General features: G+C 44.6%; 1 protein-coding gene across 1 annotated transcript; it reads right to left on the bottom strand.

The window, feature by feature from the left end:
- Window positions 1-1568: 1568 nt before the first annotated feature.
- Window positions 1569-21347, bottom strand: LOC137504124 (alcohol dehydrogenase class-3). Its single transcript, XM_068232137.1, has 9 exons — window positions 21252-21347; window positions 17251-17352; window positions 16137-16278; window positions 11801-11888; window positions 10109-10328; window positions 9690-9950; window positions 8550-8685; window positions 3957-4095; window positions 1569-1770 (listed from the first exon to the last, which is right to left on the bottom strand). The coding sequence occupies exons 1-9, from the start codon at window positions 21267-21269 to the stop codon at window positions 1746-1748; spliced, it is 1131 nt and encodes a 376-aa protein (XP_068088238.1). The 5' UTR covers window positions 21270-21347; the 3' UTR covers window positions 1569-1745.
- Window positions 21348-24512: the final 3165 nt, after the last annotated feature.

Below are 24512 nucleotides of genomic sequence, written 5' to 3'. Positions count from 1 at the left end.
TGGTACACTGCAGTGGAAGATACCAGGCCGCAATTTCTCAAAAAAGGCGATACCCCAACTGTACCATGAAGTTGAAAGGCAAGTGGTGTCAACTCTGGCACACAGCTTGGGGTCAAGGGTCCACGGATGCCTGGTCTGCCAAGCACGCTCAGGACAGGTACATTACTTACACAGCCCATTGGGTCAACCTGGTGACCGCTGGCAAGCAGGGAGTATGTGGCTGTGCAGTGGACCAAGTTGCGACATCTCCACGGCTTGAAGGCAGGCCTGCTGCCACCTCTCCTGCTACATACTCTTTGCTGTCGTCGTCCTCCTCGGCTGAGTGGCAGTGCTACTCTACTGGTGCTGCGATCTCCTCTCCAGCTACACATCTCCATCTCCCTAGGGCCTATGCTGCATGCCAGGTGTCACGCCGTCTTAGACATGTCTTGCCTCAAAGCGGAGAGTCACACTGGAGCAGCTCTCCTGGCTGCTCTTAACAGGTGGATCAGTGGCTGACCGTGCACCAACTGGAGATCAGCAACGTGGTGTGTGACAACGGCAGCAATCTCATTTCGGCTTTGAATTTGGGAAAGTTGACACATGTACCCTGCATGGCACGTGCTGAATCTAATAATTCAGAGATGTCTAAGTACCCAGGCTTACAGGACATCCTGAAGCAGTCTAGGAAGGTGTGTGGGCATTTCAGGCGGTCTTACACGACCATGGCACGCTTTGCCACTATTCGGCGGAGAGACAAATTGCCGGTGAATTTTTCAGGCTAGCAGCGGCCGCTATAATAATTTTTCTGGTGCGTGTACATGCCTGCCTAAATTTTTCTGGCTGCACTGCAGCTGCAACAACAAAACAAAAAGGCATGTACATGTGTCAATTCCCCTTCGTGATCGTTACCTTGCCGCAGTGAAGGGGCTTGCGTATCACGATGAAGCAATGACTGCTGGCTATATGGAGGTCGTGCTTCACTGTGGACAGACCAAATTCGATCAGCTGGACAGTCACTGTTCGGTCATTGAGCTACCTCAGCCCAGCGACCAGATGGGCTGGAAAGCCGCCATCACCTGCACTCTCGTCCTGGTGCGCAGCAGTCCAGCACGGCCATCACTACACAAACAGCTGTTTGCGGGGCGTTACACAGTGAGTTTGGTCTGTCAGTGTGAAGCAGTACACCAAATACACTACCCTGATTGATGTATACACATGCAAGATGTTTTAAAGCACTTTAGGCCTCCAATTTAGCATGCAATGTGATTTCTGCCCTTAAAACGCTACTGTGCGTCAAATCCAGATTTTTCACAGGGACTTTTGGCGTGTATCCCACTCCCCCATGCAAAAACTCAGACATTAGACCTCTTGAAACATCTTTTCCATCACTTTTGTGGCAAGCATAAGTGTTTCTAGTTTTCAAAGTTCACCTCCCCATTAAAGTCTATTGCGGCTTGTGAACCGAAAATCGGAGGTTCAAGCCATCTCTAATCTGGACCAGGTGACTTGCCTTTGGACGCTACAGATACCTTGTCAACTGCCTGCTTTTGGGGGTATTCATTAAATACACCAATAGAAATAAGAGATTATGCAGAGATCAAAGTTGTTTAATAGAAATTTAACAGCCATACAAAATTAGCTGTTATTAGAAATGAATTAATTGTTGTAAAGTGGGGATTACGGGAAAAACATATGTTTGTAATATTTAAACTGTCTTCCAACGTGGCCATTATGTAATAACATGGTTTCTTCCAGTCCTTCCTCTAGTAGTTTAAGACACAACGAATACTGCAGAGAAAACACAGAAAACCAAATGTTCATTACATTCTGTAACATTTTTTAGTCTTTGGATTCAATTTACAAAGGGCTGTTCAAAAAAAAAAAAAAAAAAAAAAAAAAAAAAAAAAGGGGGGGGGGGTCGGTAAAATACCACATTTGCTATTTTAGACTTTTTTTTATCCCAAATTCACTAGGATTTTCACAGAAGTAGAAGTTCAGTAATATACCGAAAAACAGGCCTTCAGTTCACTAAGGGCTCTTTCACACTACAGGCAGCTGTAAAAGGCTAAACCGCTGCGTTTTGGCTGCTGGCGTTTTTAAGGCGTTTTCAACGTGTTTTTAAGGCGTTTTAACGCCAATACATATATAAATTGTAATGAGAAACGCAGCGGTCAGCCCTAAAAAAGCTCCTGGGAGCTTCAAAACGCAGCGTTAAGTGTGAAAGGTAAAATGAAAGTCTATGGACTTTCATTTTACCTAAGAAAACGCCAACTTCGGCTGTGGCGTTAAAACGCCGAAAAATCCCTCTGGTGTGAAAGGGCCCTAAGACCTGCATCAAGCTGAATTCTGCTATGTGATGTCCCACTTCTGTGCAGTGACAGCATTACATTAGTAAGTGGAATCCCTGGCATTCCTTTAGATCTACATATGCCCTTTTAGCACCTCTGAATCTAATCTTCCTCAACATTTTTTTTTTATAATAGCCTGAGTTTAGATGAACTTTCAGCATATATAAGACACCATGCTTGGATGATCTCACCAGTTACTCTTCAGCATCTTGGAGCAGGAGTGTTACGGTCTAAAGGTGGAAACCTCTTAATGTGGCCATACGTCAGGTGATTTGGCGGCCGATCGACCATCCAATTCGATTATTAATCGAACTGGATGAAAATCAGTGCACGATCGTGCATGCTGCAAGATGTAGGGCCCACTTGCTGGATAGGGTGCGCGGTGGGAACGGCATGCAATTTTGCAAGGAACGACGAATGCGAGGAAACCCCTGGCGGCAAGATATAACTAATCTCTTACATAATGACAACCTAAAAAACCCCAGTCCTTTGAGGGCAGTTCTTAATTCAGCCACGTGCTTTATCTGCCAGCTCCTCTGCCAGACTGTATAAAGCTGCTTCTTTCCAGTATATTAACCGCCAGCTGCTTCTCAGAGTTGGCAAGGCTTACCAAGATTAAGGCAGAAACAAACATCTTTGTACCCCCACCCCCCCACCCCACCTTTAAAGGGAAAAAAAAAAAAAACACTCAAGGGGCCCATACACTGGTTGATTTCAGCGATCACTCCTATCAAATCGATCGGAAATCAATTCTATCGAATCGGGCGATCGATCGATTTGATCTGACAGGATGGAAAATCTAGGTCGATCTGCTGCTGGCAGAAGATCGATGGCCCATAGAGTTGCATTGGATCTAATGGTGCAATAATGCATTTAGATATACAGTATTTTCAATAGATAATTCTGAAATCTATTGGAAATCTGTTCCTAGTATGTGGCACACAGATTTCAGTCAAATTCGACTTGAAGGCATCTGACAGAAATCAGTGTATGGCCACCTTTAAGCCTCATCTACACTGTACAATTTTCCGTCAGATAGATGAAGCTGTTAGATAATTTCCAACTGGTCAGATCGGATTGCAATAGATTTTGGGTACTTTATCAATGCAAAATCTATCGCAAAATTACACAATTTGGTAGCCTGCACATGATGCAATTTCTTATCAGATCACCGGTTGATCTGATGGAAAATTCTACCGTGTAGATGAGGCTTTAGAGTTATCGATTTGTATATGCACAGGGCAGCGGTGTGGTGTGGTGGTTAGCACACTCGCCTTGCAGCGCTGAGTTCCCGTTTCAAACCCAGCCAGGACACTATCTGCATCTCCCACATCTCAAAAACATACAGAGAAGTCATTTGGCATCCCCCTAAAAATTGTCCATAGAAACTATGATACATTCACTACATGATACATACATAGACATATGACTGTGATAGGGATTAGATTGAGAGCCCCTCTGAGGGACAATTAAGTGACCAGACAGTATACTCTGTACAGCGCTGCAGAAGATCGGTGTTATATATAATAAGTATAATACTAATAGTGTGCACTTCAAAAGAGATTCTATCCAAGCCTTTAAGCATTTTGGTTGCAGCTCACACCAAAGCACATGTATTAAACTAACCTTTTCCCAGCATGAAGTAGTTCAAAGGCTTCATTAATAGAATTAAAGGGCAAAGTATGAGTTATAAACTCATCAACTTTAATTTTTTTCGCCATGTATTCAGAAACCAGCTTGGGCACGCTCTCCACACTCTTCCAGCCTGAAGTAAAAGCAAGAAATAAGTTACTTTGTCACAAATTTTATAACCAGGGCCAAATACATAAGCCTCACAATCACCGTATTTTTCGGACTATTAGACGCTCCTGACCATAAGACGCCCTAGGTTTAGAGGACGAAAGGCAAGGGAAAAAAAATATATACTAAACCTGGTGCATCCATGGTGAAGAGGCATCTTGTGGATTGTGCCCCCTTGTACCTCTTGTGTCTGCCTCTGTCCTCCTCTATGCCCCTTTGCGTCCCCCTTGTGTCCTCCATTTGTCCCCATGTCCACAGTACAAGGAGTCCCCGACATTGTGGCGGGTTGGAGATTCATACTAGCAGGCGCACACACACACACACACACAAGTTAGGAATTCCCTGCATTTGGACTATAAGACGCAGTGACTTTTTTTTACCCACTTTTGGGGGTGAAAAAGTGAGTCTTATAGTCCATCCAAAAAATACAGTACTTAAGTGCTCTAAAAGAGCTAGAGCAGTACAGTCAAACTTACAGCCCACCATGAGTCTCTCTGCAGCTACTACAGATGGTCCCCACCTAGCAGATTAAGATCAAGTTTACACTGAATCAGTTGCAGTCAATTATAACGCAATAGACAACTGATGAGAAGGTATGTTCTAGGTTTCCCTATGGACCAGTTTCTATGTTGTAACGCATAGATGTAAACTGACTCATAGGAAAACATGGAACATTTAAGCTGGCCATACACTAGGTTGATTCCCGCCAGATCGACAGCAGATTCGATCACTGGGATCGAATCTGCTGTCACATAGTTCCCACAACACGCCGAATTTTGATCCATTTCGTCCGATCCCGTCGATCGCTCCGTGCGGAAAATTACCGTCGATCGGTAGGAAGCACGTCGCTAGCGGCGTTCGAGTACCCGACGACCGACGCAATAGAGCCCGCATACATTACCTGTTCCGCCGGCACGACTGCCCCCGGTCCCCGCTGCTCCGTCTCCGCGCTGGTCTGGTCTCCGGGTCCGGCATGCTTCACTTCTTCTAGCCCGGCAGGAAGTTTAAACAGTAGAGGGCGGCAGCAGCACCCCACACCACCACAACAGATTGTGAACGGTTTCAGGCTGAAATCGGTTCACAATCTGTTTGCAGTAAAGGTAGCCATACGATCCCTCTCTGATTAGATTCGATCAGAGGGGGATCGCGTACATTTGAAATCGGCGCCGGTAGACTTGGGCGCAGGATACAGCGTTATATAGCTGATCCTGCTTCTGCACAAGTCCGGGCCGATTTAATTACTATTCCCCCTCCAGGCCGACATGGATAGTGGGGGAATGAAATAATTCGGCTTCCAGCGATTGCTGGAGGCCGAATTATTATGTTTTTAAGCAACTTCGGCTCTGTCTTCTGACGGAGCCGACGTTACTCACTGAGCACTTCAATAGGAATGATTCCTATTGAAGTCTATGGAGGCGCCGGCTGCGCCCAAATCTAGCAGCGCTGAAAAGCACTGCTCCGGCAAGATCTGTTGGTCGAATCTGATGGCAAATTGACCAGTGTATGGCTACCTTTATTTTTAACATTCTTTAACTGTGCTCTGGTAGACTGCTGATTCAGTGTAAGCACTGCCTAATGGTGTGTATACACTTGAAAGATTAATGAAAGATATCAGACCAATTTTACCCCCTTCCATTTAGTATGAGAACCATACTCTACCCAGTCTATTCTATTAAGCTGAACTCCCCATCAGATAAAAATCTTTGCATTAATCATTCTAGTGTGTACACACACCATTAGAAACCGAGTGTGCTGGAGTTGTACGCTCACCTGTCCTATAGAACATTTCTTCCTCTTCCTGTCTGCTCACTGTACCTGGCACTACATATCTCCCTGCAGACATGTCATGACTTCTGCCATCTGCTAGCCCCCCCCCCCCCCCCCCCAGCCGTCTTGCAGTCACTGCCATGTGTCCAATTTTCTTATTTCTTTCTGCTTCAAACCCAATAGGGAAATGATAGCTGAGTGAGTTGTGCGCCCCTCCTATGCTGTGCCCTGAGGCTGGAGCCTCTCTCACCTCTGCCTTGGCCCAGCCTTGACAAAAAGGCTCTGGCAGGAGAATGGGACAATGGGGGTGTTATTACCTACTGGGAACAAGAAAGGCATTATTTATGAGAAGTGGGAAATCAGAGGGGGCAATTCACATATTGGGGGGGGGGCGCACAGGCAAGAAGGGGGCACTGGCACTGCCCCTCAATCTTGAGTTTATTTAGAGAGACTTCAGTAACACAACTCACTGGAACATGTTTACTGCTGCAATGCTACCAATAAGCTCCCATGTCAGAGGTCTCTTGAAGGAGTCTTCAGTTACAATGAATCTGTGACGTACAGTTTTGCAGTCTAAAGTCCAATACAAACACACATACAGTGAGGGATCATTACCTAATCCCACAGGATGGGGCCAACACTGTACAGAGGCGTCACTATCCTGCAGGCTAGCAACATGTTCTGTTATGAGGGGGTGGTGAAACTATGGAGCTGAGCTTGAGAGACATCACATGGCGATGGGGTTGAGTGGAGAGAGCACAAATGCGTGGTACCCACTATACAGGAAGCAGAAGAAACCACACACACCACTACGGAGGTGCAGGACCATAAATACAGTCAAAAGCAAATTCAGAAGGTCCGCACTCACATGTAGACCAAGTCCTGTTTTTATTCAATAAATGTGACACAAATCCATTCCATAGACCAAATGATTAGTTTTGAGGCACAGAGGGGTCCCGTTTGTCAAGGTAATAACACATTGTCAAGGTAATAACACAGAATAGTGACAATGTGTTATTACCTTGACAAAGGGGACCCCTTGGGGCCCCGAAACGAGTCGGTCTATGGAATGGATTTGTGTCACATTTATTGACTAAAAACAAGACTTGGTCTACATGTGTGTGCGGACCTTCTGGATTTGCTGGTACCCACTACTATACAAACGCTTGATTCTCAGCGGAGGCAGTAGTTAGCGACTGCATCGGCCAAGTTTCATCTAGCGTGTGTACAGGGCAATTGGTTTAAAGGCGATTGCATATGACCATAAAGATTATTTTATTAATGACATGTTATTCCCCAAACATGGCAATCAAGGCCACCCGCTGATCTCTTCCTTAATAAGAGCAGTTGGTGTCGAGGGCAGGGACATGGCTCCATCATTTGGAGCCAATCATTGTACTCCCTGAGGCCATTTCCTTTGGATCATAGTGGCGTGGCTGAATGTATGTGCACAAGACACAGGTATATGGAGGACACACAGGGGGACAGAGGACACATGTATTATTCAGACTATAAGATGCATGGACTCCCCTCCCCCCCCACTTTTGGGGAAGAAAAGGTGCGTTTTATAGTCTGACAAACACTATATTCATGTAATTAAATGAGAGCCACCACTAATGTTTTTACAAGTAAGGTCTTCCATTCAAAAGAATTTTGGATACAATATCCAGCTATTGCATTCCAGGATTCCTCCTCTCCACGATATTGTAGTGCAATTACATGAGACAATTGTGAATTTAGTCACTTAAAGATCACCAAAGTGAAATAGTACCTACAGCCAGGTAAATCCATAACACAGGTTTTGCTCTGCTCTAACTGTCAGGGAAAAAATTAGCATGTTCTTTCTAGTTCACAGAGAGGCAGTGTTGTATTGTTTTCAAACATCCAGCATAGTTGTTTTCTGCATTTTGATGCCAAGGATACAAGTCTCAATGGGATGCCACACAGGACAACTCTGAAAAACAAACCCTCTATAACAGTACACATAGCTGCATCACACTTTTTAATTGGATTGTGCAGTATACCAGAGCTGGACAATCTCTGGACCCAGAAAGCCAAGATTCCTTATAGATTACAGCTGTAATTGCTCTAATTGTCACCCGAGCTGGCTCTTGAACTTGTCCAATCCTTAAAGAGAACCCGAGGTGTGTTTAAAGAATGTTATCTGCATACAGAGGCTAGATCTGCCTATACAGCCTGGCCTCTGTTGCTATCCCAAACCCCCCCCTAAGGTCCCCCTGCCCTCTGCAATCCCCCATAAATCACAGCCGTGCTGTGAGGCTGTGTTTACAAATGTAGTGTCAGTCTCTGCTGCTCCCCCGCCTCCTGCATAGCTCCGGTCCCTGTCCCCATCCCTTCCCTCCAATCAGCAGGGAGGGAAGGGATGCAGGCGGGGAACGGAGTTCTGCAGGAGGCGGGGAGAGCAGCAGACTGACACTATAGAGATAAACACAGCCAGCTCTGACAAGCTGTTTGTCAGCAGCGTGGCTGTGATTTATGAGGGATTGCAGAGTGCAGGGGGACCTTAGGGGGGGTTTGGGATAGCAACAGAGGCTGGGCTGTATAGGTAGATCCAGCCTCTGTATGCAGATAACATTCTTCAAACCCACCTCGGGTTCTCTTTAAGGCTGTATGATATATACTGTTTCTTACCTCCAAATGCCGTTCCTTTCCATGTACGCCCAGTGACCAACTGGAATGGACGTGTTGCTATTTCCTGCCCAGAAGCTGCTACGCCAACAATGACACTTACACCCCAGCCTTTATGACAGGCCTCCAAAGCAGCTCGCTAAAACAACGGGGAGAAAAATAAAACAAAAATTTGCTCATTACATCCTGTAGATCAGTTAGCATACACATACGGTTCTATGTACACAAGCTATTTTTGTATACCATTCTTCCATATATGATGGGTGCCATTTGTGACCTGGTGAATATTTAATCTGTTCTATTCCAACACATTGGTGAACATGCAATGGTAGATTTTCAATAAACTTTCTGTCAGAGGAGAAATATGAACCATTTCCAACGCCCTGATTCAATGTGGTCCTGACGTACTACAGTTGGAGAAGACTGGAGAGTAGGAGAGCACTTTGGTGATCCAGCAAATGTGGACTGGATTCTATTAAAAAATGGTTAGCTACTAGAAGATGCAGAACCTTCAGCAACATTATAAGTAGTAAACCTGTAGCTACATAGATTTGTTACAAAACGTTTGCACTGTAATTGCACACTTGCTGTAATTTCACAAACCCATAGAGCAATCCTCATCAGAATCTGATATTGCCCAGGTGAGGAGTTGCAAACTTTGTCACCTGGTAGTCCAGGTTTGTTGGATCATACAGGCTCTCCACCCATAAAGCTAAACTCCAGGGAGAAGCACAAAGGTGGATTTCTGAGCCCTGTGCGAGAAAGCACAGAAGTGCCTTTACTAGCCACATCTTTGAGGACAGGCTGCCTTATCCAATCCTAGCAGTTGTCTGTATGCACTGCCCTCTCCGGTCTGAAAAAAAAACATAAGCCATGCAGCCTGCTGTTAACTTTTTCTGCTGGAGAGCTGCAAGACATTGCAAACATTTTAAACCAGGGTGTTTAACTGCTTAAGTCCTGTTTGACACCCCCCCCCCCCCCCGCCAAAAAAGCGTTGTGCTTATGAAGATATTAATACTAGCAAGCGTTCCTAGAATTGGTTTTTAATTTGGTTTGCATGCTTTGTATTCTATTTCCTAGTCTAAAACTGTGCAAAACATACCAGAACCATACTTGCAGAACGTATCAATATTAGATAGTTACCATAACGCCGACATTTCCAATGCATTCAAAGGAATAGTCCACTCCTCCATCAGTCAGTTCCACCAGGACCTCTTGGATGGGCTTCTCGTGATCTTTTGGGCTTATGCACTCAGTTGCTCCAAACTCTGTAGCCCTTGTAAACTTCTCCTTATTGAGGTCGATCCCAATAATACGCTTGGCACCGGCTACTTTACAGCCCATGATCACAGCAAGGCCAACACCTCCTAGGCCAAACACTGCACATGTGGAACCTGGCTCCACCTGGTAATGCCACACAAGTCATCAAAAATACATTCTGAGAACACGTGTTATAGAATTACTATTTTATCAAAGAAAATTATTTTCTGAGAATCTGAAAGTGTTATGTACAGAAAGCATGCAAAGTGTGATATGCTCCAAACACAATTATGTAAGCTTACCTTGGCAGTGTTCAGAGCTGCTCCATATCCAGTCGAAACGCCACAGCCCAGCAGACAGACTTTGTCCAGAGGAGCAGAGTCCTCTACTTTAGCAACAGAGATGTCAGCTACAACTGTGTATTCAGAAAAGGTGCTCGTACCCATGAAGTGGAAAATCTGCTTCCCCTTGCAGGTAAAGCGACTCGTTCCATCAGGCATGAATCCCTGACCTTGAGTAATCCTGGTTTAAAAAAAAAAAAAAAAAAAAAAAACAAAAACACATGCATGAGCTCTGCGTCAGTTAACATACAGTTTCTCAATAATGCAAGGTTTTAAAAGACAAAAGAAACCAGCTTGGTGTGTCTATACATGAATTTTAAGCCACTTTATGAGTAGATATGAGCAATAAGAAGCGAATAATTCTGGCTTGCATCCAATCTTACACAGCTCGTAATTATGCCGAAGGGACTTCCAGTCTATTTTTGGCCCAGTTGTATTGATCCCTACAGATGAGTTCTACATCACTAAAAATGCCATCTTCCACACTTTTCTGCGTCAATCGTACTTTATTAAGGAAAGGGGCGAGGAAAAGTGGATTCCTATAGGTGATGACAACACTATTCAAATAATTTGTGCCATAAATTGTGATGTAAAATATGGCATAATCTGACGCTGCTGATCACATGGGTTGCTCGTTTCACTGGCCTCTAAAAACTTAAGAAAAACCTTTCTATGGCATCAATCATTAGTATACCCAATGGAAAAATAAAGGAAATGATAAGGCTCTATGCTTGGTATATAGTCAAAATCATCAAACTGGCCATGGGTGGGCAAAAGAAAAATAGCATAGGCATAGCTTGATAAGTACTTGCCGCCTAGCTGAAGGTCTAACTAACCAAATGCTTATAAACCACAAAGATTAAAAATCCAACAGCACCCAATCATTAAAGGATACCCGAACTGACATGTGACATAATGAGATAGACATGTGTATGTACAGTGCCTAGCACACAAATAACTATGCTGCGTTCCTTTTTTTCTTTCTCTGCCTGAAAGAGTTAAATAGCAGGTATGTAAGTGGCTGACTCAGTCCTGACTCAGACAGGAAGTAACTACAGTGTGACCCTCACTGGTAAGACATTCCCCTTTTTTATCGCCTTCTTGCTCTCAGAAGCCATTTTCTGCTAGGAAAGTGTTTTATAGTTGGAATTTCTTATCAGTGAGGGTTACACTGTAGTCACTTCCTGTCTGAGTCAGGACTGAGTCAGCCACTTACATACCTGATATTTAACTCTTTCAGGCAGAGAAAGAAAAAAATGAACACAGCATAGTTATTTGTGTGCTAGTCACTGTACATACACATGTCTATCTCATTATGTCACATGTCAGTTCGGGTATCCTTTGTTATCTTCTGGCCTTGCTAGTCACAAGTGCAGCATAAAAGGAAGATATTCGGAATGCGGTATTTCTCCCCTTGGTATTTTTTGTACCGAATGGCCTTTCAAAGTTGAGTAGGGATGATCAATGAGATGCAAATTGTTCCAAAATTATGCAAATCACGCAGCTTGAAAATGGACCAATCGATTTAAACCCAGGTTTAAATAAATTGGTCCATTTTCAAGCTACATGTATTTGCATCAACTCTCAACAATTTGCATATATGTGATCAACCCTAAAATTGAGGTCATGTTATATTTATATTGCGCATAATACCTGATTTTTTGACACAAGTTGGTTTTGGGATTCAAACAAAATTTGCACTCCCCACACTGTGGAATATACAGAGGAATAACCTTGTCTCCTGAAATACACAATATGAGCATTAAGAGTTAGTTTTATTCAACAAACTTTGGTAGAAACAAATCCATCTACAGAATCTAAGAGAAGAAAGGTTAACATCTCTACGTGCAACTTATTCACAGGTTCATTTCTGGATGCTGATTTCTTAAAATGGAATTTCAGTCTGGCAGAACATTCAATAAAAACTTGTTTCCCTACTATTTTTACACATACAGCTATACTACTTGCTTTTGTTCCACAGTACTGTGTCAAGAGTACAGAAGTTCTGCAGAATTTTTAAAAACGCTAGAGGTTTGAAAACTGCTTGGGTAATGTATTTCAATGAGCTGGTTGCACACCAGAGCAGTTCGTTTTTTCCACAAACTCGGGGATGCAGCATTTTTTTTTATTTTTTTTTTAGATTTCGGAGGCGTTTCTGCCTCAATCTTAAAATGTAGGAAAGTGGAAAACCGCTCTGAAAAACACTAGATCAGAGCGGTTTTCCAAGCGTTTTTGTTACAGACGCTGTTCAGTAACAGCTTTACTGTAACAATATATGAAATCTGCTACACAAAAACACTTTATCCAATGCAACAGCTTACTGCTTCATAAATCCGCAGGAGAGTACTGTGGCAGCTGAGTGGCCTCATACTGTGGCTGGCACTGCACTACTCTCTTCACCTCTCCGAGATAGGCTGACTCAATGGCAAAGGTAGAAGCAGAGTACATCTCAGGCCACACTATAGGGCACCTCCCACCCTTAGATGACAATCTCTTAGCAGACTTTGTAAAGGCAGAAAACTGCCATGGCAGTTTTTCAGAACAGGATTGTGGCCATCCAAGAAAACCTGGATTTTAAGGCACAAATGCTCAGTGGTTAACTTCTGCTGCCAGTGCGGATGATGTAAAATGTATTTTACACCAGAGGTCTGGTTGAAGTTATGTGCAATTTAGCGGTTCCCCCTGTAGTGGAATCAGCCTTATAGGGGTCCACTGTCTTAATGTTTTGCCGAACACCAACAATCACTGGTGAACAGCAAGCACACTGAAAGCACTGCTAGTGAGTCCAGGCCCTTAATTTAAACTAAGCTTACACTAAGGCCCATATGCAATTAACTTTTTTTCCTGAGTTATCTCCAAGCTGATAATTTTAATCTCTATAATACATTTTCAGCATTTTATAATTGAGGATATTTTAAGTGAGAGTTCCACTTAAAAGGGGAGCTCTAGCCAAAAAGCATTAATTTCCAGTTAGTGAGATTATTTTCCGTGTGGACACTTGTGACCACAACAAAAACAATAGAAGGAACACAAAACATTCCCTGACCTGTTATGATCAGGGCAGTTCAACTGTTGGAGATTTTTTAGCTTTCACTATTCAATGTATGGCAAGATCTCTTTGACAGCCATAGAATATACTTATTTACTATTTACCTTTCAAGAGTGGGTAGTATTGAAAAACCTCTTAGGCCTGGAACCCACTACAAAACGCAATCGCTAGCGTTTTCTGTGAGCGTTTTGAAAGCGATTTCATGAACGTTTTTGGCAGCGATTTTAAAAAGTGTATTCTGTTTGCCAGCAGTTGTGTAGCGATTAGCGTTTTTAATTCGGATTGGTCCTTTCAATTAATTTTAATTATTTTACAGTGTGCAGTAACTTCAAAACGCTAGAAAAATAGCTCTGTGTAGGTTTTGATGAGCGATTATGCCAGCGTTTACATTGCAGAAACGCTGGCGAAAAAAAAAAAAAAAAAAGCTCGAGTGGAATTTGGCCCATCCATGAACATTAGCTGAGCATTTGGGGAAACTGCTAGCGGTTTGATCGCTCACAAAATCGCTCTAGTGGGTTCCAGGCCTTAAGACTGCCTCATTTGCAAAGTTAGCAGCACTTGTTTAACACTTGCAATGCAAAACAGAAAAGGGATCTCAAACTAGTTATTAGAAGTAGTACTTTTGTCTCCATGTTTATATCATGAAAACTTATCAGTTCACAGGGATACCGGTGACTGTGGAGTGTGGAGATTCTGATTTTCCCACTGACATATGTGACGACAGTAACCTCGTAAGTGCAGGTTAGTCTCTCTGCTGTACATCAACTCAGAATTTTCTTCAGCTCATTTACCATCCCTATTATTCACACAGGAAACGTTCATGCCACACATGAAACACTGGCAAGTAGGTTAAAGAACTTGAGATGAGAAGCATATGGAAGCTGCCATGTTTATTACCAATACAAGTTGCCTGGCTGTCCTACTGATCATTGGTTGCAGTAGTGCCTGAATCACCCACCTGTAACAAGCATGCAGCTAACTGTCAGGCTTCAAACAAACATTTTAGCTGCATGCTTGTTCAGGGACTATGGCAAAAAGTTATTAGAGACAGTGGATCAGCAGGACAGCCAGGCAATGTGCATTATTTAAAACAAAATAAGTTTGTCAGCTTCCATATTCCCCTCTCTTCAAGTTCATTTTAAGATAAATGGCATCTACCACTGATCACCTCTTGCAAATGCATCTCTTTTGACTAACGCAAAACCAGACTTGTCACTCCATGTGAAGAAGTAAACATACAAAAAAAACTACCGATTACAGTGAAAAAAAAAAAAAAAAAAAAAAAAACATAATATGATCTCATGTTCAAGAATTAAGTCGCTGCAAAAAAAAAACAAAAAAAAACAAAACAAAACAAAAAAAAACAAAAACAAAACAAAACATTAAACCATTCAACATTAGAACTCACATACTCTACTGTACATAGCTGGGAAAGACTTGTGAAATTGCAGGCCATGGCTCTAATATAAGTACTACAGCAAGTGAGAGGACCAAGGATGATGCAAGCAAAGTTCCACCAAGCCTGTTTAACATTCCACAGCACAAGAAAATATGCAGCAAGTTTATTAGTCATATAAACCTCTTGCTTTTGCCGAAAGTATCTGTAATAGAAGTGAAAGGAAGTTACACTCTTGCACTGGCATATTTAAAGGGACTCCGAGCAGTGCATAAGCTATGGAAAGATGCATATCATTTTAAAGCTCTCTTTCTCCTCTTTCCAATGATATATAAAGCGCTGCCCTATGCCTTTTAGTTTTCGCTATTTTCGCGATTGAAATTGCCGCGGCCGCGATTTCAATCGCGAAAATAAAGAAAACTAAAAGGCGTAGGGCGACGATTTAGGTGTCGCCAGAAAGAGGAGAAAGAGAGCTTTAAAATGATATCCATCTTTCCATAGTTACTTGTATTATACAGGACGACACTTTCCCCAGTGTCAGACTTTAGGAAAAAGTCGCCCTGTGTAATACAATGTAACTATGGAAAGATGGATATCATTTTAAAGCTCTCTTTCTCCTCTTTCTGGCGACACCTAAATCGTCACCCTACGCCTTTTAGTTTTCTCTATTTTCGCGATTGAAATCACGGCCGCGGCAATTTCAATCGCGAAAATAGCGAAAACTAAAAGGCGGAGGGCGGTGGTTTATATATCATTGGAAAGAGGAGAAAGAGAGCTTTAAAATGATATCCATCTTTCCATAGTTTCTGCACTGCTCGGAGTCCCTTTAATGAAGGCCATACAACCCTGATAGTAAAAGCAGCACTGCAACAACAGGATCTTGTCAAACATGGCCAAAATATGTGAGCTGAACAATGTCATGGTGGTAAAAGCAAAGTCTGTTTACAATCATACAAAAGTTACTTGGTGTACCCATCAGTGCTGGATATTGGGCTGTACATTTGTCACAAGTGCTGCACAATGATGTATCCATTTTCAAACAGCCCTTTATTCGAATTTGTTTAGATATGATTTATATTTTTAAACTCAAAACTTACAAGAATGGAGAAGGTATGACAAGTTAAAGTACCCCAAGCCCAACAGAGTGCTGTGTAATCATGTTTGGAGAGCTGATAAGTGAAGCTGGGAACTTTATTCATCATTTGTACACAAAGAATAACTGGACTGAAACAGCAGAGGGATACAATGGAGTTTTTTCTTTTATAATTAAACAATCACCTTTTCATCAAGAACAGGGAGGCTTGTGAGGCAACACAGACAGGTGTGACAGTTTCTGCATCAGTCATGCATGGCCTGCTAATGCAGGGAAACACTGTGAGAGATGCAGAAGGTGGAGGAGGAGCCACACCAGTACAGAATACGGGGGAATGCGAGATGGGACACTCCAACACTGTCAAGAAGCAGCAGTGGCTGAAAGTTACTGGTAATGAATAAAAACCACTAGGATGTGTGGAAATCACTTGTACACATGAAGATGTGTATACCTGGTTTAACCCTTGTTACACCTTCTCCCACACTTTCCACAAAACCAGCTCCTTCATGGCCAAGTATCACAGGAAAACATCCTTCCGGGTCAGCCCCACTCAATGTATAGGCATCAGTATGGCATACAGCTGTGGACGTGATCTGTTGAAATAGAAGACACAGTTATTCAGCTAGCAGTGGCGTTTGCTCATCACAGTCATACCATACTTCTGCAATACCTGGACCTTCCTGTAGCCAAGAATGCCGAAAGTTTAAGCGGATTCCTTTAAAATGAAGGTTTTTTAACAATTTTCACACATTAAGCACCTATTAGTACGATCTGCAGGGCTCAACAGGGGTTGGTATAAAAATACACAAGGGTGAACATGGGCTTTAAAGTCATTTGTGTCCCTCACTGCAGCTCCTGTCTTCTTCTGGGTCCAGCTGGCAGCCTCTGAAGGACTGCCGATCTATTGTGCCAATAAGAATAACTTCCTGTCCATTTGATTGGTCCAAGTTCAAGCTGCAAATCTGCATGAAGTTTGTATGCTAGGAAAATTATTTGCATCTCATTAATGAGCCCTAGTGGTTACTAATGTTTCTGAACAATGCGTGCCCAGGATGCTCTTGGCTGCAGCTGCCCTGCACAGCCATTTGGGAGCAAGATTCACAAAGGCACACGGAGTAAGCAGGGCATGTCTGACTAAAATTAGTCATAGCTGCAAAGAGGGGCTTACAGGAGCAGCATGGAAGGGTGGCCAGGCACAATAAGGGAGCAGCAAGTGTGAGGATCTAGAGAGTAAGAAGGTATGCATGACTTTCTAGTTTTTCCTCACCTAAGGTGCACTGTAATGCATCAGTCACAATGTGCGCATTAATCGATATACATATGTACTGGAATATAAACTCCACACCAAACAGTGAAGTGATTTTTGTTGACTTCAAGAGACAACATATTATATGGCAGCTATAAAGTATGTCAATAGATGAAAAAAAACGTGGTTTAACGTACCCTTGGATGGATATAACCAGAACTATAACTTTACAGCTATAAAGAATGCCTGACAATGGAGGAAAGGTGAAATGTGGTTTATAAGCTCTGGTCTGGTAAGTGAGTTACATAGCACCACATACCTTAATACGGACTTCATGAGCTTTAGGTGGGGCGACTTCCACTTCTTCAAGTGACAGAGGTTTCCCTGCTTCCCAGGCGACTGCAGCTTTGCACTTGATAACCTGCATGAAACCAAACATTAAAGAACAAAACAACATCCAATTATCCATCTTACCGTATATAGTGAGAAAAATGTCAAGTCTAAATTCTGGTGTAACCACAAGTTGCAGCGGTAGAAGCAGGTTTTGCACAGAGCTTCTCAGATTCAGGAGCTGCAGATTAACTGACAACTGATGAGTCTGCTGACAATATAGCAAGCAGTTCCCAAATCTGATTATCCCTGTGCAAAGATCCAATTCCATTGATGCCATTAGCAGTTCCAGTGGCATTAGAATACGCACGCTACAGTGAGCACCTTTCTCATTCTGAACAAGTGTACTTGAAAATAGTTAACCTTTTTTTCCGAACTGTAAACAGATGTAAAGTATAATGTAATATACTTGTTTCAGCCAAATTTTAAAAACAGAAATGTCACTATGGGTTAGGGTTTAGACTAAGAGGCCGGGTATGCACACATAGAAACGCTAGCGTTGCGTAAAACGCTGCTTTTATGCAGCAATGTTAGTCTATGGGGCACAGAAGAAGATGCGTAGCACTGCGATTTACTGTATGCATTTTGCAAACACTGGTATTGTTGCATATTATGCAGGCTGGCTGCCAAAACACAATGAAAGTCTATGGTGACGCATATGCATAGTGTTTTAATGCTTTTTTTTTTTTTTTTTAAATTAAAGATCTGATGTGTTTCCGCTTCCTGTTGCCTTCTAGTGATTTGCATACATTTAAAGGGAAGGTTCAGGGAGGGTGGGTAAAATATAAAAATCAATTTCCACTTACCTGGGGCTTCCTCCAGCCCGTGGCAGGCAGGAGGTGCCCTCGCCGCCGCTCCGCAGGCTCCCGGTGGTCTCCGGTGGCCGACCCGACCTGGCCAGGCCGGCTGCCAGGTCGGGCTCTTCTGCGCTCCAAGTCCTGGCACTTCTGCGTCCCACGCCGGCGCACTGACGTCATCGGACGTCTGCCGGGCTGTACTGCGCATGCGCAGTAGTTCTGCGCATGCGCAGTACAGCCCGGCGGACGTCCGATGACGTCAGAGCGCCGGCGTGGGACGCAGAAGTGCCAGGACTTGGAGCGCAGAAGAGCCCGACCTGGCAGCCGGCCTGGCCAGGTCGGGTCGGCCACCGGGAGCCTGCGGAGCGGCGGCGAGGGCACCTCCTGCCTGCCACGGGCTGGAGGAAGCCCCAGGTAAGTGGAAATTGATTTTTATTTTTTCTCCACCCTCCCTGAACCTTCCCTTTAAATATAAAAACGCATACAAATGCATGTTCGTTTTACATATGCAAACGCATTGAAACGCACGCAAAACACATCTGCGTAAAAAAAAACCAAAAAACGCACCAAAAACACATTACAATATCGCACAAGAACCTTCATAAAACGCACTTTTTTCATGCTATGTCATATGTGAACCCAGCCTGAAAGCGTCAAATGTATGGCCACCTTTAGGAAGATTTTAGAGCCCATTTATAAACAATAGACAGGATAAGGGTGCATACACATGCAATTTAATTTGCACTGACTATTTTTTTTTAACACATCCATGTAGTACGAGGGCAAACAGATTTTGAATACTATAAACAAATTTTGTAAGCAAGTTTTATACTACATGGAACTGTTCCATATGAGGTTTCCTGCTGGGTCTCCTAAGTACACTAGCACCCACTTGTCTATCTGCAACGGATGTGTTGGATCCACTGCAGTAAGCGGACTACACTTCTGTGAAGTCCCTGATAATCCTGGACAGGCGGGTGTGTTCTCCACATAGCCTATGGTGGTAATCCATCTGCCCCAGGCTCCAGCCGGGCCACAAACAGACTATCAGAGAGGACACTTCACTGTCCGCTCATGGTATGGTGGCAGATGGGAACCGAGCCTGAGTGCTGGGACCCAATAGAGCACTTTCGGCAGCGTTTTTGGATTGACAACAATTTTAAAACCGCTTTGTCAATAAAAGTGAATGGTGGTGAACCCAATAGAGCGATTACATAGAGCTAATCGCAATAGCATAACAAGCAGCATTTTGTGAGTATTTGCGTTCTAATGTATTGTATTAGAGTAAGGAAATAGCTTCTAAAATCACTTACAAAGTGCTAGCGATTGCCTTTTGTAGTGGTTTTCAGTCCTTAGGGCCATTTTCCACAGGTGGCTGAACTGTGCACTCAGTGAGCAGTTGTCAGTCAGCAGCGTGCAGTTGCCAGAGTCTTTTCAATGCCTATCAACTGTTCATGGAAAGGGGCCCCAAAAGCTCCTTTAAAGCAGACCTGAACTTAGACCTTCCCCTCTGCTCTAAAACATAAGCAACAGCATAATAACCTTTAAAGAAAACCTGTAACGACTGAAAGTTCCCCTGGGGGGTACTCACCTCGATAGGGGGAGGGAAAACTCCGGATCCTATCGAGGCTTCCCCCATCCTGAAGTGTCCCACGGTGGTCTTGCTCTGGCCCTCCGAACAGCGGGAATGTAAATATTTACCTTCCCGGCTCCAGCACAGGCGCAGTATCAGCTCTCTAGGAGGAAATAGCCGATCGCTGTCGTCCAGCTCTCTAGCGCCTGCGTAGTAGAGCGGACCCGATGGAGATAGGCTTTTTTTTTGCCCATCTCCGGGCTGAGAGCCACAATCGTACCCCCGCTGGAGCCAGGGAAGGTAAATATAGCAAGCCTTGTCAGGGTTGTCGAGTGCAGATTGCAGGAGACTTCAGGGGAGCCAGCACTGAATTGCCTGCAGCTACAGCGGAGGGGGAAGCATCATTGGGACCCTAAGGCTTCCCCTACCGAGGTGAGTACCGCCAGGGGAACTTTTTTTGTTACAGGTTCTTTTTAAAGAAACACATTTCCTTGTAACAGCTGATACACATCCTGCAATAAATCTGCATTGATTGTACTTCCTTCTTTCATGGAAACAGACATTGACATCTTGTTTTTACCAATTAGTTATCTGCCCTGGCAGTCAGCTGGCACAGCTGAGGGATCAAAAATTAACTTGTTTTTAGTCACAGACGAGGGGGAATTAGAAAGGCTCAACTCTCTAAATAAATACAAGTTGCGTCTCTGTTTTCCTTCTGTCCTGTGCACGAGTTGAGGACCACTTCAACCCTTTGTCTGCTTCTGTGAAAGCAGGAAGTCGACACTGCAGATTTTTTGCTGGAGTTCTGTAACCTGTAACAAAGAAAGGGTTTTCTTTAAAGGTTATTATGCAGAGAGGAAGGCCTGGGTTCAGGTCTGATTTAAAGGATGAAACTCCCAATCTGCTGAAGAATTAGTTAACTCAACATGGCGATAGATAGATAGATAGATAGATAGATAGATAGATAGATAGATAGATAGATGTGTGTAACCTGTTTAGAATAGTAAATTCAGCTATGTAAGCTGGATTAGCTAGCAAATAACTCAGTTTATGCATTGAATTGCATTATCTGGCAGCTCCATGCAGAAAAATATGGGGCAATCTTGGGGCTGGATAATCTAACCAGGTTTAACAAATTCTGCAGCAAAGGTGCAGCTTCCCGGTGCAATCTATCAGGACTGCCATTTGGCAGACTGATCTGTAGACAATCACCTCGTCTTTACACCTGTTAAAAATCATTCCACAAGCCCCCTGCATGCAGCCCGTCACACTTCCAATAGTTCACACAATGTACAAAGTTCATGCAGCTATGGTGAACGGCACAGCACCATTAATCTAAAATACAGGATCACATTTGAATTCTTACTTTTGTGAGGTCACATCATGAGCGCACACCAGTTATGCGTCAAGCGCAGCTAATGCATCTCTTTGATGTTAGGGTCAAGTTCAAGTGTGAGCAGAGTTATTAGCGGCTGCACCACGCAGCCAGGAGGGCGGGGGAACGCTGCACACATAGCGGCAGACAGACGCAGGAACACTGGGCTCCAGCTGGCAGCTTACCTGGCCGGTGGTGTCCATTCTTGCTCGCGCTGTAATCCCCACACTGAGAGCCGAGCTCACTACACGCCCCTCGCCACTCGCCAGCTAGATGCTAAATATGCAAGGCGCCTTCTACTGCAAGCTTCCAGAATGATGGCGCCACCTGCAGCACGGAGGACCAGAGAAAGCGACTCTATCACGTTATTTTCATAGACTGTTTCTAATGTGCGCCTCTAGTTATTGTATAGTTTGTATCCCTTGCCTTTCTTTTCCTCGAACTTCCATTTATCATTTGTATTTTATCAATCAAAAACTGTAATGCAGTATAGACAATTGTATATTACTGCAGTGCAGACAGGAATGCAGTAGTAAAGAGCTGTGCTGTACATAGTGTTGGGCGAACAGTGTTCGCCACTGTTTGGGTTTTGCAGAACATCCAGGGGTGCAGCTAAGGTTTTTGTGGCCCCAAGCGGACTGTAGCAAGAGGCCCTATCCTGCGAAAAATGGGTGTGGTTATCCCGCATAAGTGGGCGTGGCCATGACATGTGGGTGGAGCAGGAGGGCGGATTGGGGCGGGGCTGTTTGCGGGGAAAAAATGGATGTTGGGGTGATTGAGGCGCGCGTAGCGCGCCGAAAGATGGGCGCGGCCATGACATTGTATGGGCGAAGCTTAACCGTAGCACAGCAAATATAGCCAACTATGACCATTAAATAATAAATGCAGCAACAGTTACCCCAGACACCAGAAAATAAAAACGCAATTTGGGCCACATTTCAGCAGAAATCAAACGCAATTAGGGCACATTTTCAGCAGAAATCAAACGCAATTAGGGCACATTTTCAGCAGATATCAAACGCAATTAGGGCACAGTTCAGCAGATATCAATCGCAATTAGGGCCACATTTTCAGCAGATATCAATCGCAATTAGGACCACATTTTCAGCAGATATCAAACGCATTTAGGGCACAGTTCAGCAGAAATCAATCGCAATTAGGGCCACATTTTCAGCAGATATCAAACGCAATTAGGGCACAGTTCAGCAGAAATCAATCGCAATTAGTGCTGCAAAAAGAAAAGAATTTACTCACCTGGCAGGCTGGCACTGGCAGAAGTCTTCTCTCCCCGTCTCCTCTCCCGGCCACATTTTCAGCAGATATCAAACGCAATTAGGGCACAGTTCAGCAGATATCAATCGCAATTAGGACCACATTTTCAGCAGATATCAAACGCATTTAGGGCACAGTTCAGCAGAAATCAATCGCAATTAGGGCCACATTTTCAGCAGATATCAAACGCAATTAGGGCACAGTTCAGCAGAAATCAATCGCAATTAGGGCTGCAAAAAGAAAAGAATTTACTCACCTGGCAGGCTGGCACTGGCAGAAGTCTTCTCTCCCCGTCTCCTCTCCCGGCCGGCTCCTCAGGCGCACAGTTCCCACGGAGCTCCCTCCCTGGCTTCCTCCTCCAATCTCCCGCGCTCGCGCGCTGATTCATGCAGGGCTACGGGAAGATGGCCACCCGAAGCCCTGTACTGGAGAGTACAGGGCGCCATCTTCCTGTAGCCCTGCTCTGCTCTGCCAGTGCCAGCCCCGCGGGGCTGCGGGGAAGAAGTGACGTCACGCCGACGTCACGGAGCCGCCGAGGCCCCTAAGATCGTGAGGCCCCAAGCGACCGCTTGGTTCGCTTTATGCCTCGCGGCGCCCCTGAGAACATCACCCTGTTCGGGTGATGTTCGAGTTCGGCCGAACACCTGATGGTGTTCGGCCAAACCGTTCGGCCACATGGTTGAACTAAGAGCGCATGGCCGAACGTTCCCCGAACGTTCGGCTAGCGCTGTGATTGGACGAACGGGTCACGTGGTTCGGACCCGAACGCGCTCTGATTGGCCGAACGGGTCACGTGGTTCGGACCCGAACGCGCTCTGATTGGCCGAACGGTCACGTGGTTCGGGTAAATAAATACCCGAACCATGTCATTTCTCCGCCATTTGTCTGTGGGTTTAGCTTTGGGTAGGCAGGCAGGGTAGTTCTTTCTCCAGCCAGGCTAGCCAGGGTCCCCCCAGTCATTGTGTCACTGCTGGGAACAGTAGTACACCGCTCACCCAGCACTGTATAGCATTGTGTTTACTGCCACTCTGTGTCGCTGCTGGGAATAGTGGTACACCGCTCACCCGCCACTATATAGCATTGTGTTTACTGCCACTCTGTGTCGCTGCTGGGAATAGTGGTACACCGCTCACCCACCACTGTATAGCATTGTGCTCTGACTTGCTGCTGGGAATAGTGGTACACCGCTCACCCACCACTGTATAGCATTGTGCTCTGACTCGCTGCTGGGAACAGTAGTACACCGCTCACCCACACTACTGTATATAGCATTGTGTTTACTGCCACTCTGTGTACACCGCTCACCCAGCACGATATAGCATTGTGTTTACTGCCACTCTGTGTCTGCTGGGAACAGTAGTACACCGCTCACCCGTCACTGTATAGCATTGTGCTCTGTGTCGCTGCTGGGAATAGTGGTACACCGCTCACCCACCACTGTATAGCATTGTGCTCTGACTTGCTGCTGGGAACAGTACTACACCGCTCACCCACACTATATAGCATTGTGTTTACTGCCACTTTGTGTACACCGTTTTACCCAGCACTATATAGCATTGTGTTTACTGCCACTCTGTGTCTGCTGGGAACAGTAGTACACCACTCACCCGCCACTGTATAGCATTGTGCTCTGACTCGCTGCTGGGAATAGTGGTACACCGCTCACCCACCACTGTATAGCATTGTGCTCTGACTCGCTGCTGGGAACAGTAGTACACCGCTCACCCACACTATATAGCATTGTGTTTACTGCCACTTTGTGTACACCGCTCACCCAGCACTATATAGCATTGTGTTTACTGCCCTCTGTGTCTGCTGGGAACAGTAGTACACCGCTCACCCGCCACTGTATAGCATTGTGCTCTGACTCGCTGCTGGGAACAGTAGTACACCGCTCACCCACACTATATAGCATTGTGTTTACTGCTACTCTGTGTACACCGCTCACCCAGCACTATATAGCATTGTGTTTACTGCCACTCTGTGTCTGCTGGGAACAGTAGTACACCGCTCACCCACCACTGTATAGCATTGTGCTCTGACTCGCTGCTGGGAATAGTGGTACACCGCTCACCCACCACTGTATAGCATTGTGCTCTGACTCGCTGCTGGGAACAGTAGTACACCGCTCACCCACACTATATAGCATTGTGCTTACTGCCACTCTGTGTACA

The sequence above is a fragment of the Hyperolius riggenbachi genome, chromosome 1, assembly GCF_040937935.1.
Source record: "Hyperolius riggenbachi isolate aHypRig1 chromosome 1, aHypRig1.pri, whole genome shotgun sequence".
NCBI classification, from domain to species: Eukaryota; Metazoa; Chordata; class Amphibia; order Anura; family Hyperoliidae; genus Hyperolius; species Hyperolius riggenbachi.
Note: the sequence above shows the minus strand (reverse complement) of the source record. Positions and strands in the feature narration are given on the sequence as shown.

Bases quoted from the DNA above. Each gene is read 5' to 3' on its own strand.
- LOC137504124 (XM_068232137.1), bottom strand. The intron at 9,951-10,108 runs GTAAGCTTACAT...TGGCATTACCAG, and splicing joins CAGCTCTGAACACTGCCAAG to GTGGAGCCAGGTTCCACATG. The intron at 4,096-8,549 runs GTAAGAAACAGT...CTTTTACTTCAG, and splicing joins GAAAGGAACGGCATTTGGAG to GCTGGAAGAGTGTGGAGAGC.